This window comes from Natrix helvetica, assembly GCF_964273705.1.
Source record: "Natrix helvetica genome assembly, chromosome: 6".
Lineage (NCBI taxonomy): Eukaryota > Metazoa > Chordata > Lepidosauria > Squamata > Natricidae > Natrix > Natrix helvetica.
In genome coordinates, this window is record NC_138553.1 from 81,248,994 (window position 1) to 81,268,347 (window position 19,354).

The following is a 19,354-nucleotide window of genomic DNA, read 5'->3' on the forward strand; positions in this document are numbered from 1 at the left end:
GTAGTGGGAGTCACAACACGTACCAGGTAATGTGACAAGACTTAATCCTGCCCCCCCCCTTCTAGATTTGGGGTTGAAATAAAAGTTGGGAGACCTCGGAGAGAAAAAGAACTACTATATCCATGTTTAAAAAGTCCCAAGATATCCTGAAATCATGTTATTGAATTTAAGCCATAATATGATGATATGGTCTCTGATGATGAAATGTACTTTATCTCCCAGAGGTCTTTCACTTTAAGTTCCTTCTTTGTTTTTAATGGGGGAATCAAAAAATAAAAATAAAAAACCCACCCAACATTGCACTATAATAAATAACACATATGGTCATTCATATGGTCATTTGACTATTGAATTTTGATAATGTGATTGTGGAATATTGAGTGCGGATAAACAGGATTTTGAGAGAGATAATATTTTATATGAGTCCTGCTATTCAGTAAGTTGCTATTAAACCAAAGAATTGTTTAGTGCAATATACAAATCAGCTCCCCAGTTACTCTCCTGAAAAATAATTGTTTGCATTTATTCGCAGAAGGAGTTGCAAGGCTGTTATGAAAAGGAACTACAGGTAGTCCTCGACTTATGACCACAATTGAGCCCAAAATTACGGTTGATAAGTGAGACATTTGTTAAGTGAGTTTTGCCCCATTTTACGACCTTTCTTGCCTCCATTGTTAAGTGAATCACTGCAGTTGTTAAGTTATTAACACGGTTGTTAAGTGAATCTGGCTTCACTCAATGACTTTGCTTGGCAGAAGGTGGCAGAAGGTGACCCCAGGACACTGCAATTGTCATAAACATGAGTCAGTGGCCAGGCTCCACATTTTAATCACGTGACCATGGGAATGCTGCATGTCATGTAAGTGTGAAAAATGGTCATAAGTCACTTTTTTTCCAGTGCCGTTATTTGGAATGGTCACTAAACAGACTGTTGCAAGTTGAGGACTACCTGTGTTACATTTAGGCTTTGTAAATTAGGTGTGTTTCTACGTATGCAACATGTCTCTTTTGAGTCTTAGAAGAAACGTAGTGGACAAATTTCTCTGCTTTAGAAATCAGATATAATTTGGCATGCTGAGTAAGCCACTTGGCCTAGTTCATACATAATACTAGTGCATAGATCACGGCTTGGAAACTAGAAAAACTAGACACTTATTTCATTTAGCGTAAACCAAACAAAGTACATTACAATTTATCAAGAGGTTAACACAATCATTTCTCACAATGTAAACATTTGTATGATACTGTATTTATGAAATAATGTTTGTTTTCATTACTCTCATTCAAAGGGGTGGTGGAAGCAGAATTCTTATTAGTTTCTCTGTCTCCCCCTCCGTGTGTGTGTGTAGAGAGAAAGACTTATCTATGCGGTTTTAGATTTTTCTCTTCTATTTGTCTATTAAGTGACAAAGAATATATGAGGCAATTAAAAGCCGATTATTCACTTCCTGACAAGCCAACAACAAAGCAATGAGAATATTGCCTCAGTAGAACTTTCAGTTGAGAAGGGGGAGAAGAAAAAGGAAGTGAAAACAGAATTGCTTAGTTGTGAAAAATCATTTCAAAACGGTCCCTAGTTTTAGCAGGTGATAACAATCTGTGAAGTGGCATGTTTACAGTAGTCTTTAACTTCAGACTTTACACTAAAGACAACAAAAAGAGGGAGGGAGGAAAAGGATGGAAATGAAGGAAAACAGATTAGATGGCATAGGTGGTCCTCGATTTATGACCACAATTGAGGTCCAAATTTCTGTGGCTAAGTGAAACATTTGTGAAGTGAACTTTGCCCTGTTTGACAACTTCTCTTTCCACAGTTGTTAAGTGAATCACTGCAGTTGTTAAATTAGTTGTTAAGTGAATCTGGCTTCCTTGTTGACTGCTTGTCAAAAAATTGCAAGATGTGACCATATGACTCTGGAACACTGGGACTGTCATAAATATGAGTCAGTTGCCAAGCATCCAAATTTTAATCATGTGACCATGGAGATGCTGCAATTCTAAGTGTGAAAAGCGATCATACAGCACCTTTTTAAAATGCTATTATGACTTTGAACTGTTGTAAGTCGAGGACTACCTGTATTAATTCCAATGCCCAGCAGAAATGAAAACAGTTCAGAGTGAAGAAAAGATAGTATTCCACTATTTAAATTGTATAGATAAAAGTTCATCATTTTTCTTATAATACTGTATAGCTAAAACAGATGAAACAGGGCAGGCAATTTCCCTGAAATATATTGCATTCTCTACCATCTATAAATAGGCTGGAATGTTTTGTGTGATAACTTTCCATCCATACCATATGATAAGTAATCATCTTTTTGAGCATGCTTTTTGAGAGTGGTTTTGATGTCATTGTGGATGCAGTAAAAAGTGTAATTTAAGAATTAATAGAATAAGCTTGATTTTAACTATATTGGACCAAAATCTAAAAACAAAATTGTTATAAAAAGGCTGACTGGTTTTTTTTAAAATCAAAATGATTACTGCATTACTTACATAATCAATACCAATATCTTTAATTTTAATTTGGATATATTATTTTCCACAATCAATTACAGAGCAACTACCATGCAGTGCACTTTAAAATGCTCAGCAAGTTAAACCAAATGGTTCTTAGCCTTTAAGACCTGGTCCATTAGACTGTTTTAATGATGTCCATTGTGCTAATTGAGTGTTCTTGTGGTTTTGGCTTTGTTTCAGTAAGATGCCCAGAGTTTGTGGAATTGGGTCTGTATATGAATTATGCAAAATAAAGAGTTTAATCTCTCAAAATATCTTCAGAAATTTTCCTCATGCATGTATGAGTTTGTGTGTAAAAATACAGGGCATCCAACTTTGATTGGTGGGTTAGTAAATTAAAGTTATCTATAGGGGCTTCTGTGAAAGTAGTATGCTGAATGGATTAGGACTGGTATTTGGCTGCCAGGATGCTAGTGAAAGGTTTATTGCATTTTGTCTGTGGGAACAACATATATTAAAAAAAGAGCACACAAATAAAAAAAAAGCAATGTCTAACGCCCAGAAACTTGAATCTTTGATTAGAGAGATGTAAAGATTAGCACTGCTGCATAAGTGACAACTGTACAATCTGTTATTTTAGTGGGTTGAATATAGGAAACTCTGTGTGTGCATTAGATCAGCTGGTAATTTAAAAAGCCATTACTGGATGCTGACTATTCAGTTGAATAACCTTGAAAGTACAGCGTGATGACAACTTGATTGATTCCATCATTCAAAGCAGTGTTGGCAAAAAAATGAGATAGCAAATTAGATGAGAGATCTTTTTTTTTGCCTTTTATAAATGGAAATGCATTCTCGAAGTTATACCTTGACAGAGAGAAGTCATAAAGTAATAAGTAAGAAAAAGTAAACAATTATTCTCAATACTAGTATTTTTTAAATAAAAATAAAATATTGTGTATGAATATTTTCATTTTTTAAAATTAAGAACATATTCTGTCTGCTTCTTTTAGCTGATCTGAAAACGGAAATTTGCCATTTTGTTTAAGTTTAATTCTTATAATAATATATTTAAAATTATATTCTTTCATTAAACATATATTGATATGGTAATTTAACATTGCACTTGACAGCAATCTGTATCTAAAATTATGTTTATTGTTTTCTGAACAATATTTAATACCAAGTATTGCTTGGGTCTCAGAAAATATTTAGGATATTTTTACATATTTAAATAATTCTGCACATTATTCTAGGTATAAAATAAACTGGTGCTTTCTTTTTTTTACTTTGGCTTTTGTTCAGGTAAAAAGAACATATTCCCATGGTACATACAGAGCTGGCCCAATGAGACAAATCAGCTTGGTTGGAGCAGTAGATGAGGAAGTTGGGGATTATTTTCCAGAGTTCCTTGATATGTTGGAAGACTCACCTTTGTTAAAAGTAAGATGTGTATATATATATATGTATATATTTTAAGAGCTTATACTTTAATTTCTTAAAACTGCATCCATTGCACATCTTCAAGCAAAACTGAAAGATTTAAAATTCCGAAGCTCATAACATGTAGATAGTAGTTTGTCTCTTGCAGAAATTGGCACATTTGCAATGCTCATCATTTTGATTTCAAAATATTGGGAATGTGCAAGTTTTGGTCTGGGTTTCGATCTCAGTTCAAATTGAATGTCCCAATGGTTTGCATTAATCAAATTGCCAATCATGTTTGTAGATGGATACCCAGTGCTTTTCATTGTGTAAAATAAATAAATAGTTTAAAATAGTATCAGAAACTAACATAGATTTTAAACATAAGTGTTTCGTTTTAGTGTACTTTACCATGGGGGACTCTTTCTAGTCTTAAACTAGAAAGTCGGAAAGACAGCGATGATGGTCCCATCATGTGGGTACGTCCAGGAGAACAGATGATTCCTGTGGCAGATATGCCAAAGTCGCCTTTCAAAAGGAAAAGGTATGTTGTAATATCTGGTTGTCTTTAATATTCAATAATATTTAATACTCCATTCCAGGATTGGTGTAGCAGAAGGCGTGGCAGAATCTGGGAGGTGGAGTTAAAAGAGCAATCAGTCTAGAATCCTATGTAGCCACAAGCAGACAAAGTCCAACCCCCCTTGAATTCCCTTGACCTTTTATCTAACTCTTAAACAGGTACCTGCCTTTAGTTGAGAAGATTCTGGTACGTAGGTTATAGCAATGCATCAATTTACGTGTGAACCTGTCTTTCCTGTCTGACAATTGGCAATGCAGGGCAGACCCTAAAGAACTGGTTTCTCAGTTATCACATATTTTGTCCGAAACAGCAGCTAAAGTCCAAAAAGCACTTTAGAGGTTGATGTCAGATAGCTAATTAAAGTTTCTGTTAATGTTCCTCCCCCACCCTTGCTCTTGAAGATGCCATTTCCTGCCAAAGAAATAAATTTATTTAATAATTATTCCTTTTAAGAAAATAAGCAGCCCACATTGCATACAACATGTATGCCACATTTGATGTTATTTCCCCCCAATTATTTCAGTAATCATTAAATAAAATAGATAAATCCATCAACCTAATACAAAAATATTTTTCTTAAAGGGTGGGGTACCTTTCCCCAAATGGTAAAAAGAAAGAAAGAAAGAAAGAAAGAAACTTACAAGAAAGAAATGTAAATACTGGATTTACAAGTGGAATTGGATGATCATTTAAAAAAATAAAATAAAAATCCTGTATACAAATAATGCATCAAAAGTATGATGTGGAATAATTATACAGCTGTATAATTACTTTATATTGTTATGTATGTTTTGTTTTTTGTTTTTTTCTTGTGTTTTTCTTTCTGTTTATAAAGATTAAAATGTTTAATAAAACTATTTTTTTAAAAAGTATGATGTGGATTATGCGTTTACATTGAAATATCAGAGACTTAAATTATTTCATAAAATTTACAAATGGATTTGGGTAAAATGATAAGAACTTTGTCAGAAAAGCAAAAATTGTGGAGGAAAATGGGGGTTAGATTTTTATGTCTGGCAGCAAGGACTGGTTGCATGGAGGACAATTTTTCCTTGGCTCCGAGGTGGGGCAGGGGAGGAGGATCACACAATCTAGATCCCTTCCATATGCAGTTTACAGTACAGTTCATGCCCCTGTGAGAATCCAGTGCCTGATGATCTCGGTTGGGGCTGGAGCAGTGATGCTAGCGCTGGGGAGCGATTGCAAAATAAAGATGGAGCTGGCTCGCTCATTCGCCCACTGCTCACCTCCTGCTATGTGTCCCAGTTCCAAACAGGCCATGGACCAATACTCATCCACGGCCCAGCAGTTGGGGAGCCCTATGTATGGGACTTAAAGAAGTCTGGAAGGAAGGAAGAAAAAAAATAGAAAATTAGTTTGTCCATGTTCGATTATGAGTTGCTATCTTTGGTGACATTCAATGGTTAAATAATAATAATAATAACAACAACAACAGATTGGGTAGGTCTTTCTGTGATTTAATTTCATATGTAAATACTCATTTTTGCAGAGTTTGATCAGACATGCTCATATCTATGACTCTGCCCTTAAGTGTTTTTATTTAGTCTTTAGGCAGACATGTCTCAGTGTTGAGAACTCTGCCTCACCGCTCATATTTTGACAGTGTGGTGGAAGCTTCCTTTATGGAAAGGGATATGGCTATGTTAATTAAAGAGTCGGGTATGGTCTAGTGATCAAGGTGTTGTGATTTAGAGCAAGGAAAATCCCAGGATCTCATCCACTTTTAGCCATAAAAATTCACTTGGTGCTGTTTGGATTAATCACCCTTTCTCAGCCCATCCTATCTCATTGAAGAATTGAAAAACGGTGTGATTGTGTATGTGTGTTGGGATCGGGTTATTTGTAGGACTGTCTCTCCACTTTATGCTGTGAGTGAAATTAAACCTATGAAGCTGAAATCTTTAAAATGAGTAAGTACAATTTCTTTTATTTTGTTTTAACAGAACTACCAATGAAATTAAAAACCTGCAGTACCTACCTCGTACTAGCGAGCCTCGTGAAATGCTTTTTGAAGACAGGACGCGAGCACACGCAGATCACATAGGACAAGGGTTTGAACGGCAGACTACAGCTGCCGTCGGAGTGTTAAAGGCAGTGCATTGTGGAGAATGGTATGTAATTGCTAGCCGATTCAGGAAAGTATCTGCAGAATACTGAATGTATTTAGCAATGGAAAAATTGTCCGAAAGTGGGTTATGATAGCATCTTTCAAGTACTTGAAGGGGTGTCTCACAGAAAAAGATCAAGTCTTGTTTTCTGTCATTCAAAAGTGCAAGATATGGCACATGGATGTTTATAGATAGAATATTTATAGCTCAATGTTGAATTGTGGGCTACTTGGTATTCTCTGAGCGTGTTGGTTTTCTTGCAGACATTTCATTACCAAACTAGGTAACACCATCAGTACTAAAAGGGAGTGGCATTTGCTCTTATTTTTGTATACTGGTGGCTTGCCCTGCCAGTGTAAGAGCAAACCTCATTCCCTTCTAGCACTGATAAGGCTGCTTAATTAGGTAATAAAACGCCTGCAGAAAACTACCAAGCTCAGAGAGTACCAAAGGCCCCACACAATGATTTTTAATTATAGATCAGGGCAATTTTGGATTAGGAAACATATCCTATTGATAAGAGCAGATTGATAGTGGAACCAATTATACCAAGAGATTCTGAGATCTTTTTCACTGGATATCTTCAAACATACTAGTCTGGGAGGTCGAATTAAATGTCTTTTTCCCATTTTTTTTCTAGACATTTTATCAGACATACCATTTAGTAAGAATTTTCATATTAAACAGCATTCAGCAGCGTTAAAGGAAGACATTTAAAATGATTCTGAAGGAAGACTTATTTTTGTTGCCATATGTATCAATGGGGGTAATCCACACAGTTACCTAGAAAAATGAAAATTATGTTGATTTGGAGAACTGGTAATTACCCTGGCACTTAAAAAATGGAAGAATGGGATAATAATAAATAATCTTTTGAAATTGGATTATATAGTTAGTAGTAAAGCCTCCGGGTCCTTATGGATATTTCCAGTCTCCATGTAGTTTTCTTGGAAATAATACTTTGCTTCTATCTGTTTCCCTGACTAGTCAACAGCCGTAAGAGTAGCCTGATGTTTACTCATCCCTGCACTTTAACCAAGATGGTCTCAGCATAGCTTCCAACCTCAGACAGTGCTAGCCAGATGCTGCCCTGTACTGAGTCAGCGGCTTGTCTGACTTGTGAATCCTACTGCTTTACTCTCTTCTCATAGCTCAGTGAAAAACATTTCCTGAATTCATTTCCGTGAGTCTGTTGCCGAACTATTTGGTGTTCTCCTTACTAAGCAACGATTAGTAGAAGATGCAGAACTTCGGCATCAATTACTACAATGTCTTTCTTTATGTCTGTTAAATGTAAATTTAAAGATATGCTAAATGAGCTTTACTTCCACAGTGTACTCAATACACGGGACACTTTTCAATAGTCCCTTTTTACATTTTGTAGAGTTACAAAAGTAATATTGCTGTATGACATTTAATTTTCCAGTAATTGTGTATCAGAATCAACTTCCTTCTGGTTACAGAATGCAATAGGAAAGAAAAGCCAACAAGCAAATAGAGACATGCACAGAGAGAGGGGCAGGGAGGGAGGAGAGGAAAGGGAGAGTATTAGAGAGAGGGTGAGAAGAGAAAAGATACTTTTCTTTTTCTGATTGGCTTGGAGAAAAGGTCCAGTTTTAATAATCTTGGAAACAGGCTGTTCCTATATATTTATCTCTTGAAGAGCATGTACATGTGGATAGTACACTGGACATCATGGGGTGATGAGAAACCAATGACAGAAATCACGTTATTGAGGTGGATCTCTCAAAGCCAGTAATTTTACTTTGGGATTTCACAAGTTTTCTTTATTGTCATCTTGATTTCTCGATCCGTGTAGTTTCCTCATTTCACTTTCTTATATCACCTACAATATACCTCTTAGTCACTACGAAGTAGAACTCAACAGCTTTTGGGATGGCTTTGCTGTAGTCCAACCCTTCAAACAGCACTTACCAACATTGCGAGGCATTCCCCCCCTTTTAATGAGGATTAGAAAATTTATTTGCTTTAAAAAAAAAAAACAATTTGTAAACTGCTAACTTTCAAAGGTGGTTTATGAAATTCATTAGCATAGCTGTCCTTCAACTGTTTTACCTGTTTCATTTTCCATAGCTATCTTGGTTGCAAGAATCGTTCATTGGCTGGTTGATTGAATTCAATATTAATTTTTTCATCTTCATTCTCAATGTTTTTGTCTGATGGATGAAAGAACTTTCATTTGCTAAAGTGATATTCTCAACATCTAATACTTCCTATTTTGGGCACAAAGAAGAAGAGCTATTTTTGAAAGAAACGATAATGTAAATTGTACAAATTGTACAACAGTGAACCGCAATACAGGATTGGCAAGTGGTTCATGATGCCTTTCAGCACTACTGGTTGATGCAATTTGCATACTGCAATCAGCTGGACACTCCATCTGTGATTGTGCAGCCTGATGCCAAGATCTTCTCCTGGCTGAATTTCCCCCCCTCCTCTATTCATCCTTCATCCTCAAATGCTTGAGTGTTTTAGGAACTGTGCGCCAGAATAAGCCAGTCTCATCTGCATTGCAAATCCAACTCAGTGTGAGGCATTCATTCTGGGTTATGTTATGTAACCTTCCCCTTAAAGCCTAACTTTTCTCCATGGGGACAAACCTTCCGCCATCTGTATGTTCACAGTCCCGAGATTAGACAGTTCCACAGACATGCAAATCTAGGTGTACTTTTGCAATCGTATTAACTGCTAATTTTTAGTTTTATTCCCCATAATAAACGTCACCCCGAACATAGTGTCCCACCACTGCTTCTTCGCTAAGTGGGGTTTCGTGTCCTGCTTTAAATGTTTTTTTTTTATCCCAAATGCAGTTTATGTGCTGCTGTGATTTATATGACACTGAAGACATAGTTCTGTATAGATAGTCCTCGAGTTACAACCACCATTGAGCCCAAAATTTCTTTTACTAAGCGAGACAGTTAAGTGAGTTTTGTTTGATATTGTGACCTTTTTTGCCACATTCATTAAGTGAATCACTATAGTTGTTAAATAAGTAACACGGTTGTTAACTGAATCTTGCTTGTCAGAAGGAGATCACATGACTCCGGGACACTGCAATCATAAATATGAGTCAATTGGTTGACTTGGCCTTTCATCCTTCCAAGGTCGGTAATACGAAGACCGAGATTGTTGGGGGCCATATGCTGACAGTATAAATCACTTAGAGAGGACTGTAAAGCACTGTAAAGCAGTATGTAAAGTTTAAGTGTTGTTGCCATTATCCTTGCCAAGTGTCTGAATTTTGGTTACGTGGCCATGAGGATGCTGCAACGATCATGAGTGTGAAAAAATGGTTGTAAGTCACTTTTTTCTGTGCCGTTGTAACTTTGAATGATCACTAAATGAGCTGTTGTAAGTCAAAGACTTACCTGTACAGCTCTTTGTATTGTAGGTTTAGCTTGACTTGCTTATAAAAAATTAGTAACAATTATTAATAATTCTGAATGGCAACTTTATTTTCTTTCCTTCCATGTATAGGGTTGAACAGCCTCGCATAACCAAAGACGTAATTTGTTTTCACGCGGACGATTTCTTAGAAGTAGTTCAACGACTGCAGTTAGATTTGCACGAGCCTCCACTTTCCCAGGTAACTGTCTCGATGGCCGGATGACGCTTAAGAATGTTCCCAATCTTTGCAGGGGGGTTCTTTTATTTTCTCTCTTTTTCCTTCTAGTGCGTCCAATGGGTGGACGACGCGAAACTTAACCAGTTACGAAGGGAAGGCATCCGCTACGCCAGGATTCAGTTGTATGATAACGATATTTATTTTATCCCACGGAATGTTATACATCAGTTTAAGACAGTTTCAGCGGTGTGCAGCTTGGCGTGGCACGTGCGGCTCAAGCTCTACCACTCGGAGGCCGAAAACCAAACCGCCTACGACACGGATCCCCCGACCGGTGCCACATCTTCTCTGACGGGACTTCAGACTGTGGGTGCCACCCATCCCGCAGACGTCCATGCCTCCGAAGGAACCAAATTTTTAAGTAGCCTTCAGACGAAATACGTGAAACAAGAGGTTTTGTGCCCGCCACACGAACCCGATTTATCTCTCCAGAATCCCGAGGAGACCCTTCCCGTCGACCTTCCAGAAAAGATGGCAGCCTCCAGTGCTGCAGAATGTCCGAAAGTAAAAGCGAGACTGGATCACGCATATTTGACAGGGTGGAGACTTGAGACTGACCAGAACCCTGAGCCTGGCCACAAATACTTACAGGACAGCGTGTGCCCCGGGGGTCGTGTGAATCTGAAAGACACGAGACACAGGAGCTCAACTTACCCAAGTCTGCATGGCAAACCAGAAGATGATTTTTTGTGTTAAGTGTGTCTCTGTGTGCGTGCGTATATGTTTTTAAAGTACTTTTAAAATATAATGACAACAATGTAAGGAGGCTTACATTCTGTGAGGCAGGATGTCTTTTCCTGACCTGCCCTTGCAGTTGTGGCAACATAAAATAGTACATGTAGCTTTGTAACATTCCTCAGTGCCTGTCCGTAACTGTAAACTGTTTGAAAGCTCTTAGGGCCAGATGCACTGTAAACACTGCAGGTATAACATAAAAAAAAGTCTTTAAATATGAGTTGTAGGTTTTAGAATAGAGCTGACATTTAACATATATATTTTTTGTAAGATAAGCCAGAATTCTTTTTGACAATTCCAGGCTTTTCCATAGAGCTTATTTATATCATTTTTTTCCTTTTTAAATGTGTCAGCACTGTAGTGTAAATAGCTTTTTTTAAAAAAAAAAACGAACACAAAACAAAAACAAGAAACTTTTTAGTGTGATTTATATTAAAATGTGAGCCGCTTAATAAAGGTTCATAATACTTATTTTTATTTTGAAAAATCTCAGTCCTGGTTTTAAAAAAAAAGGGAAATATTCTTATATTAAAAATGCATAGATGTATTAAGTAAGATAAAATTTGTCGTTGAATTTCCACAAAATCTTATCTGGAGAAGAATAGGAAGGTTCATTTCCTTTTGGTCGGATGCTAGACAAGTATGTCAGAATGAAAGCATAACTTTCTTCCTTTTTCCTATCTTACGAACGTTAGACTTCAGCAAGGATTGAACATTTGAGTACTCTTGACTGGTGTATCACTAAAGTGGAGTCCTAATGAGTGGCAAATCGTAAATAAATACAAAAAAAGAGGGATATGAAAAAGAATACTACTACAGTTTGCCAGTTATTTGAACAAAATATATAAATAGACCAGCAGTGATCTACTTAATTCTTTTCCCCCCTGTCCTTTGGCTGGGCCCTTAATTCTGTAACAGCAACAAGCAGATGACTAAAGAGAGTTTTACAATAAATGTAAGAAAGAGCATTTCATTCCTCATGCATCTGGCTGAATAAAGTTAGGAACATGCTTAGCTTAATTCCTTCTGTGCCAGAACCTAAAAGTTTTCCTTTATGTAACAGAACACAGAAACAGCTGTCTCTTTCTGACCTCTTTTTTGGCACAAATTATGACTTCCATTATTCCCAGCGGGGAGTATAATATGAAAAAAATATCCACCCATCTCATCAATTCTAGCTTTGCCATTCAGGTGATGACCATCTTCGCAGCAGCCCCCCCCCCCCCCCCCGGCCCCACAATTCGTTTGAATACGCAATAAAACCTCTCCTGGTCATATCACTTGAGTATCTTAGCTTGCGTGGCTGTAATTGTAATTTTAGAGACAAGCAAATCATTAGACTTCATTTGTGTGTGGGATTTTTTTTTTAACGAGGTTTAATGTGGGCCTGAATCCAAAATGCCACAGAAGCTGCTGCCAGAAAAAAGATTTGAGAATGAGCTAGCCTTCAATGGGACTAGGGGATCTCTAATTTAAAATTAATCTGTGGTAGGGGATATATATTATCCTGTTTCCATACAAAAGAGAGGCAGAGACATGATGAAAATATCCGGCTGGCAGGCTTTGCTATACTGTGTGTGTGAGTATACGTGGAACTGCCTGGGGTAAGTTTCTGAGGCATACATTGCAATTGTAGCACCGTCAACATTTAAAGAAAAGGCAGCTATGCAAAGAGATTGAATACAAAGAGGGAGATTAATTCACCCGTGGTAACCGAACTTTGGGTAGAATACTCATGTTTGATTCTTGGTCTCTTCCACTTTAAACACTCTGGGTATTTTGAGGCTGTTGAAAAATAAAATCACAGGGGGGCGGGGAATGCCTTTATTAAAACCAGATATAATCATTGCTGGGCATTCTAAGCACGGAGGATGATTTCTAGAACAGGGGTCTCCAACCTTGGCAACTTTTAAGACTTATGGACTTCAATTCCAACTTCCTCACTGGCTGAGGAATTCTGGAGTTGAAGTCCACAAGTCTTCACAGTTGCCAAGGTTGGAGACCCTTGTTCTACAAGACTCTGAATATAAGAATCAACATGGTTTTCTATACGATGCTCATAGCCCTTTCAGATTGCTGATGTCAGCAAACACCACCATTTTCGTGGGGTTGGGTTGATTTTTTTGTTGTTGTTGTTTTCTGTCTACACCTTTGATAAACATGTCTTTAACAATATCAGGCAGTTTCTGTAAGAGGCTGCTTTTGTGTTTTCCCTTTGAGGTTTATGCAGTGTGCTGAAAATGTTACGAAGTGCTGAAGCCTTTTGTTTAAACCAATTGTTCATCTGAAACTAAGCTGTCATTGGATATTGTAATCTCTGTCTTTGGTTAGGGCTATTATATCTGGCATGTGAAAACCTAGATGGCCTCTAGAAGGCAGCAGTGGGTTTTCTAATTCTCTCTGCTGTCCTCTAGTACTTATCTCCCATCTTTGCATCCCAAATATATTAGCCTTAGTCTTTTTGTTCTTTTCTCCAGAAATATGTCCTTTCTACTCTCCTGCCACTTACCTGCTTTGGATGATGCAACAACAGATAAATGCTACCTTTAAAAAAAAAAAAAGTTCTCTGAGCTTCTTCATACTCTCCACCTCACTCTACAATTTAAGAAAAAACTATTTTCAGTCTGTATAGTTTAATCTTTCCCAAGTAGGATCTGAATTGTTGGGATTAGATTAGTTATGACACCCTACCCTCCCTCTATTTTTTTTTAACATACAAGTAGTCCTTGACCTACGACCACAGTTGAGTCCCACATTTTTGTTGCTAAGCGAAACATTTGTTAAGTAAGTTTTGCTCCATTTTACAACCTTTCTTCCCACAGTTGTTAAGTGAATCCCCACAGTTGTTAAGTTTGTGACACAGTGGTTAAGGGAATCAAGATTCCCCATGGACTTTGCTTGTCGGAAGGTCACAAAACGGGATCACATGACCTTGGGACACTGCAACCGTCATAAATACGAGTCAGCTGCCAGGTGTTTGGATTTTGATCACGTGACCACGGGGGAGGCTGCAATGGTCATAAGTGTGAAAAATGGTCATAAGTCACTTTTCAGTGCCGTAACTTTGAACGGTCAGTAAATGAACTGTTGTAAGTTGAGGATCACCTGTATTATGTAGTAGGCAATCATTAGCAATTGGGTTGGAGAGATTTGTACTTAAAACCTATTTTTTTTTCCTGATTTTGGAATTTGAGATACGATTATAACAACTCCCCGTTCAGTGAAGTATAGAAAAATGCGACTTACTGTTTCTGAAAAACGAAGGATTTGCCACAATTTGTAGCCATGTAATCGACTACAAATTTTGCTTTGAAGTGGAAAATATTTGTGCTGTGTATTCTAGGCAACAATGGGGCATTCCAAAACTTTTAATTCACGGATTATGCTTAAAACCTGGTTTAATCATAGTATGCAAATCATGTTTGCTTCGTTGAGAAGGTGATGAATGCTATAGGCACTTCCTGATGGAAGAGTCCTGTAACTTATTCACTATTTATACTGAATTAGTCAAGCAAAATTGTAATTCTTCTGAAGAGACCAAGTTGGGAAAATATGTGTGGGGTTATATATCTAAACTCTTACTACGAAACTGAATGGCTCTGGTCCAAAAGCCAGTTCCTTACTACCTGGTCCCCAGTCAACTAAGCAAGGGAAGGAACGAAAGAAGTCATAAAACATAAAAAGTCTACCTTCTAGATTTCTATCAATATAAACTTGCAGAAACTAGAACAAGCAGGAATTGGATCGCGGCTGCAATATTCTTCCTGTTAACTGTATGCTTCCTTCCAAAAATTCTTCTAACCATACCATTAAAAAAAAAAGGGCTGCTTTGCTCTCATTGAAAACTAAAACCCTGATGAGTTGCCACATTTTTCCTTCATGGAATACTATCAATTTACCTTTATTGAGAACAAGCAAAAATGTTCTCTTGGTGTTGAAAAATAAGTGAAATAGTACATGAACTCTTTGTTCCATGTCATTGAATATTTCATTGTATGTAAGGCTAGACTAAATTATGCTGATCTAGCTTAAGCATGGTTTAAATATGCCGCAATTGTGGGATTTGCATTTCGCTAATCTGTACCGAAACAAACCACAGTACAGGTTTAATATGATGTGTGAATATCGGGTATAAATGGAGAGGTAAGTAACAATGAGAAAGCAATATATCTTCATGAGTATCTTATTACATAAAGCACTTTAATGTCAATTGCTTTTATTTTCTTCATTGAAAAGGGGAATATTAGACAATCATTTTTTACACATAGAACTAATTAGTCGTGACATGTAGGTGGATAGATAGATAGATGATAGATAGATAGATAGATAGATAGATGATAGATAGATAGATAGATAGATAGATAGATAGATAGATAGATGATAGAGGGATAGATAAACACACACACACAATTTTAATGAATTTAATGAATGAGTTAATGAATTATATTGAATACAAAGATTTCTTGCTGGAACTGAGTTTTTCCATTGAAATGTCTGGATTTTCCAAGACACCAGAAATTAGCATGAAACGAACTAGCAGAGACTACATGCACAAAGAGAGACTTCACTTCCCCAACCCCAAACTTTCTCCATCACCATTTCTATTTTGGTAGTATAACACAAAGTGTTTTCCGCTAACTGAAGGCCCATCTTTGCTTACCCTGGTAACCTGCATCCGTTGATCGGCTTGCCTGTCGCATTGAATTATGGTTTATTTAATAACCTGCAATTGGTTAGGCTAAAATATAAATCCCAATCCCAATATACAGGGCTCATTACGCTTCAGAACTGATTTAAAGTCTAGCATGAGCAAAGTACATCTTGGCTGCTAATTAAAGCAGCCTTTCCTTGGGCTGCTGCAGGAGACTCAAAATCATGTCTGCTTGAATGAATCAACTCATTAAAATGACCTTCAAAAGCAAACACATGGCCTAAGGGTGGCCTGACCAAAGTTGTGGCTGCTTTAATGAGCAGGGAAGTCTCATGCTCACATGAGGTTTAAAGCACTGCCATGTCATTTTTAAAGCATTTGCAGCCCTTGTTTAGACGTTAAGCTCAAAATGAAACCACAGGATGGCTTAATCCTGTCACCCACACGTGATGTGTAGCACCACTGTAGAAACTTAAAAAGCATTTGTTTTCCTCCAGAAAATAAGCCAATAGTTATCCTTCTGGATCATTCCCAACCCCTGGTGCAGAAGCTCTTGATCTAGGCATAAAAATATTTGGATGCACATTAGGTGAACAGGTGTGACAGTATCTTGAGGCGAGTTGACTGCTCAGGAGTTACTCCTTTGTAATTTCGGGGTGCCAAGCTGAAGGCCGGTCTGGGCCTGGTTACTATAAGTAGCCTTGTAACTGGACAGCCCTTCCTTGCTCATCACCAATTTGAAGATCCTCCTAGTGTCTCCAGAATGAACAAGCGGTCATCGGGATGACCTGAATGCCCACAGCTAGTCCTGTGGCAAACAGTCCTGCGGTCAGGGTGATGTTGATGTCTGTTGCCATTGTTCTTGCTATCTTGAAAGAGGGGAAAATAGTGTTGGATCCGTCCATTGATGTTCTTCAACGGGTCAGCTTGGGAGAGGTGACCGTTTCTCTTGAGTTTGGTGGCGTTTTGGGGGGATTTTAAGGTCCATTCTCTGCAGTTGTCTATGGAGATCATCCAGATCATGGTGGTCCCAAAGGTGCTTCCCCCCTCCCCCCCCAAGAGGCAACTGGACTTTCTGATTTTTCTTGGAAGAGGTTTCGCTTCTCATCCCAAGAAGCCTCTTCAATTCTCTGCAGTTGTAATGCTTTCGTATTTGTTGACACTGTTATACTTTTTTGCTATGAAATCAGTCTTAAGAACTTATGATGTTGTCTTAAGAGAAGTGTCATATTATATTGGGACTATGATTCTGAACTGATCAGCTCCAAAGATGGTTTTCCAACCTTCCAAGCTAACCTTCATAATATTCTGCTTATCTTTGATCAGATTCCCAAGTTGGGTTTTTTTGTGATATATCTATTCATGTCGGCCATCTTTATCATGATTGATTGCGCCAGGTTCTGGAGTATTTTTAGCTGAATACATTTTCTTTTGAGGAGGTCATTGTGAATGCTAAGAGGAAATTGGGTGTAGGGCTAGGTTTATGGTTGCGATCACAGTCTGGGCACATGGCATCTTTATAATGGTTTGATACACTGATTTCAAATTTCTTGGCCCTTTTTGGGTAGCGTTTATTGGGTAGCACTTATCATCTGTTGCACCTTCTAATAAACGTAACTGCTGAAGCTATAATCTGCTTTTGTTTTAGCCCAGCTGTCAAGCCAGTTGTGATTTGTAAGCTGTGGTTTGTGACTTAAACCAGCCAATGGTGGTTTAATAAAACCCTGCATGAGGCAATGGGTAAATGCTGTCGGGATTTGGAGTTTTTTTCCTGCTCGTGAGAGCTCCCCGTTTTGGTAATGATAATGGAGTGTGTTTGAGACACATTCCTGATACTCGTAAGCTGAAATATAGACATCCCAATCTTGGAGCCCAGAACACGGCAATATCTGAGGTTAAAGGTAAAGGATCCCCTTGCACGTATGTGCCAGTCGTTTCCGACTCTAGGGGGCGGTGCTCATCTCCGTTTCAAAGCCGAAGAACCAGCGCTGTCCAAAGAAGTCTCCGTGGCCATGTGGCCGGCAGGACTCAACGCCGAAGGTGCACGTAGCGCTGTTCCCTTCCCATCAAAGGGGGTCCCTATTTTTCTACTTGCATTTTTACATGCTTTCGAACTGCTAGGTTGGCAGAAGCTGGGACAATGAACGGGAGCTCACTCCGTTATGGGCGCTAGGGATTCGAACCGCCGAACTGTTGACCTTTCTGATCGACAAGCTCAGTGTCTTAGCCACTGAACCACCGCATCCCTTTTATCTGAGGTTATAGGTATCCAAACTTGGCATTTTTAAGACCTGTGGACTTCAACTGCCAGAAAATCTGGCAGTTGAAGTCCACAAAAAGTTGCCAGTGTTGGATACCCCTGTCTCTAGATGATCAGCAGCCCAGCAGATGGCAGCCTTTTCCTGTTGTATTTGGGCAAGGAAGTGGCTCCTTGGATTGATTGCAGGGGTCAGATCAGGCAAAATAGTGTTACTAATACACCCATTCCCTGGAATTAGTTCCGTCTCCTCTCTCAACAGGAAGTTAGTAACTCTGAGAAAGAGTTTCATTTCTCAGTTAATCTTGAAACATGACTAGAGCTGACGTAAAAGTGAGCTCTTCCAGAGGCTGGGCATTCGTAGCACACTTTCTCTTGAGTAGAGCACCAGACTTTCTAAGATTGCCTGTTTCCAAATTCCTCCAGCCAACAGTTCAAAACAATTTTCAGCAGCCAGCTAAGGCCTTTTTTCGAAGAGAAGAGTTGGAAGATAGATACTCATCTGTTGTGGTTAAATTTCTTGCTTACCAAGGTAGGTAAACCAAAAAAAGTTCCTTCATCTTTACAAGCTTCTTTCGTTAACGGCATGAAAATATCTATTCTCTTCTTCTATGCATATAAAAATGGCTCTGGTGTGTTTATTTGTGTGTGTGTGTGTGTGTGTGTGTGTGTGTCAGCATAACTCTAGAACATCTTGAGCAATTTTAACCAAACTTGGTACACAGATGACTTACGCTCGAAAAAAAAATACTTTGTGTGTGTGTATTCTGTTAAGATACAGCCTGTTGTGCCTTAAAATGGATTCTACTGCCCAGTGGAGTGGAGTTGCTATGGTAACGGCTTCATAATACTCCACAAGGGGCCTCCCTCTGGTAAGGGGGAAAATCCAACATTAGAAATTACGTTTACTCTGGACATTTCCCTGGTTTATAAAGAACATATTATGCCTATTAGATGTCTGGTAACCAATATTCTCATTTATTTTATTTTATTTTAATTAGAAAGCAAAACTTTTGAGTAGCATAAACATTGGGAGCGACATAAACTTGGCTAGATGGAGTCGTTCAGATTGGTTCAAATGCAGGGTAACATTTTCATAATGGCGAAAATGAATGATCCTCCGATGATTATTGAGAAAACGGTAGAGGTGTCGTGTCTTGTTCCCAATTTGAAATCTTGTTATGTACAGGAACAACAAAGTGGTTTTTATTATCCTTGCATACTGCCCAATAACTTCCCTTAAATGGAAGGGTGTAACTGAAACACCTACAACTAAATATACAATCTTTTTGTAAGTGGATACGGCATTTTAATTTTGGCTTACAGTGTCAAAAGCTTCCAACAGTGAAGCCACAAACGTGCAAAAATTGAGCATTAGCCATCGAGCGCTTCCGAGATTATTGAATACCGCATTTACCGTATTTTCTGGCATATAAGACGACTTTTTAACCCCAAAAATTTATTTCAA

The 19,354-nt window shown here is 38.1% G+C and overlaps 1 protein-coding gene across 1 annotated transcript in view; it reads left to right on the forward strand.

Annotated features, from left to right (window-relative positions):
* Nucleotides 1–11,449, forward strand: part of RSBN1L (round spermatid basic protein 1 like) — a 29,382-nt gene extending 17,933 nt beyond the window's left edge. Inside the window, exons 4-8 of the mRNA XM_081957045.1 lie at nt 3,766–3,903; nt 4,287–4,429; nt 6,433–6,600; nt 10,096–10,204; nt 10,292–11,449. Of these exons, the coding sequence (XP_081813171.1) occupies nt 3,766–3,903; nt 4,287–4,429; nt 6,433–6,600; nt 10,096–10,204; nt 10,292–10,939 (1,206 nt within the window). The 3' untranslated portion in view covers nt 10,940–11,449. The remainder of the gene's footprint in view (nt 1–3,765; nt 3,904–4,286; nt 4,430–6,432; nt 6,601–10,095; nt 10,205–10,291) is intronic.
* The last annotated feature ends 7,905 nt before the right edge of the window (nt 11,450–19,354 follow it).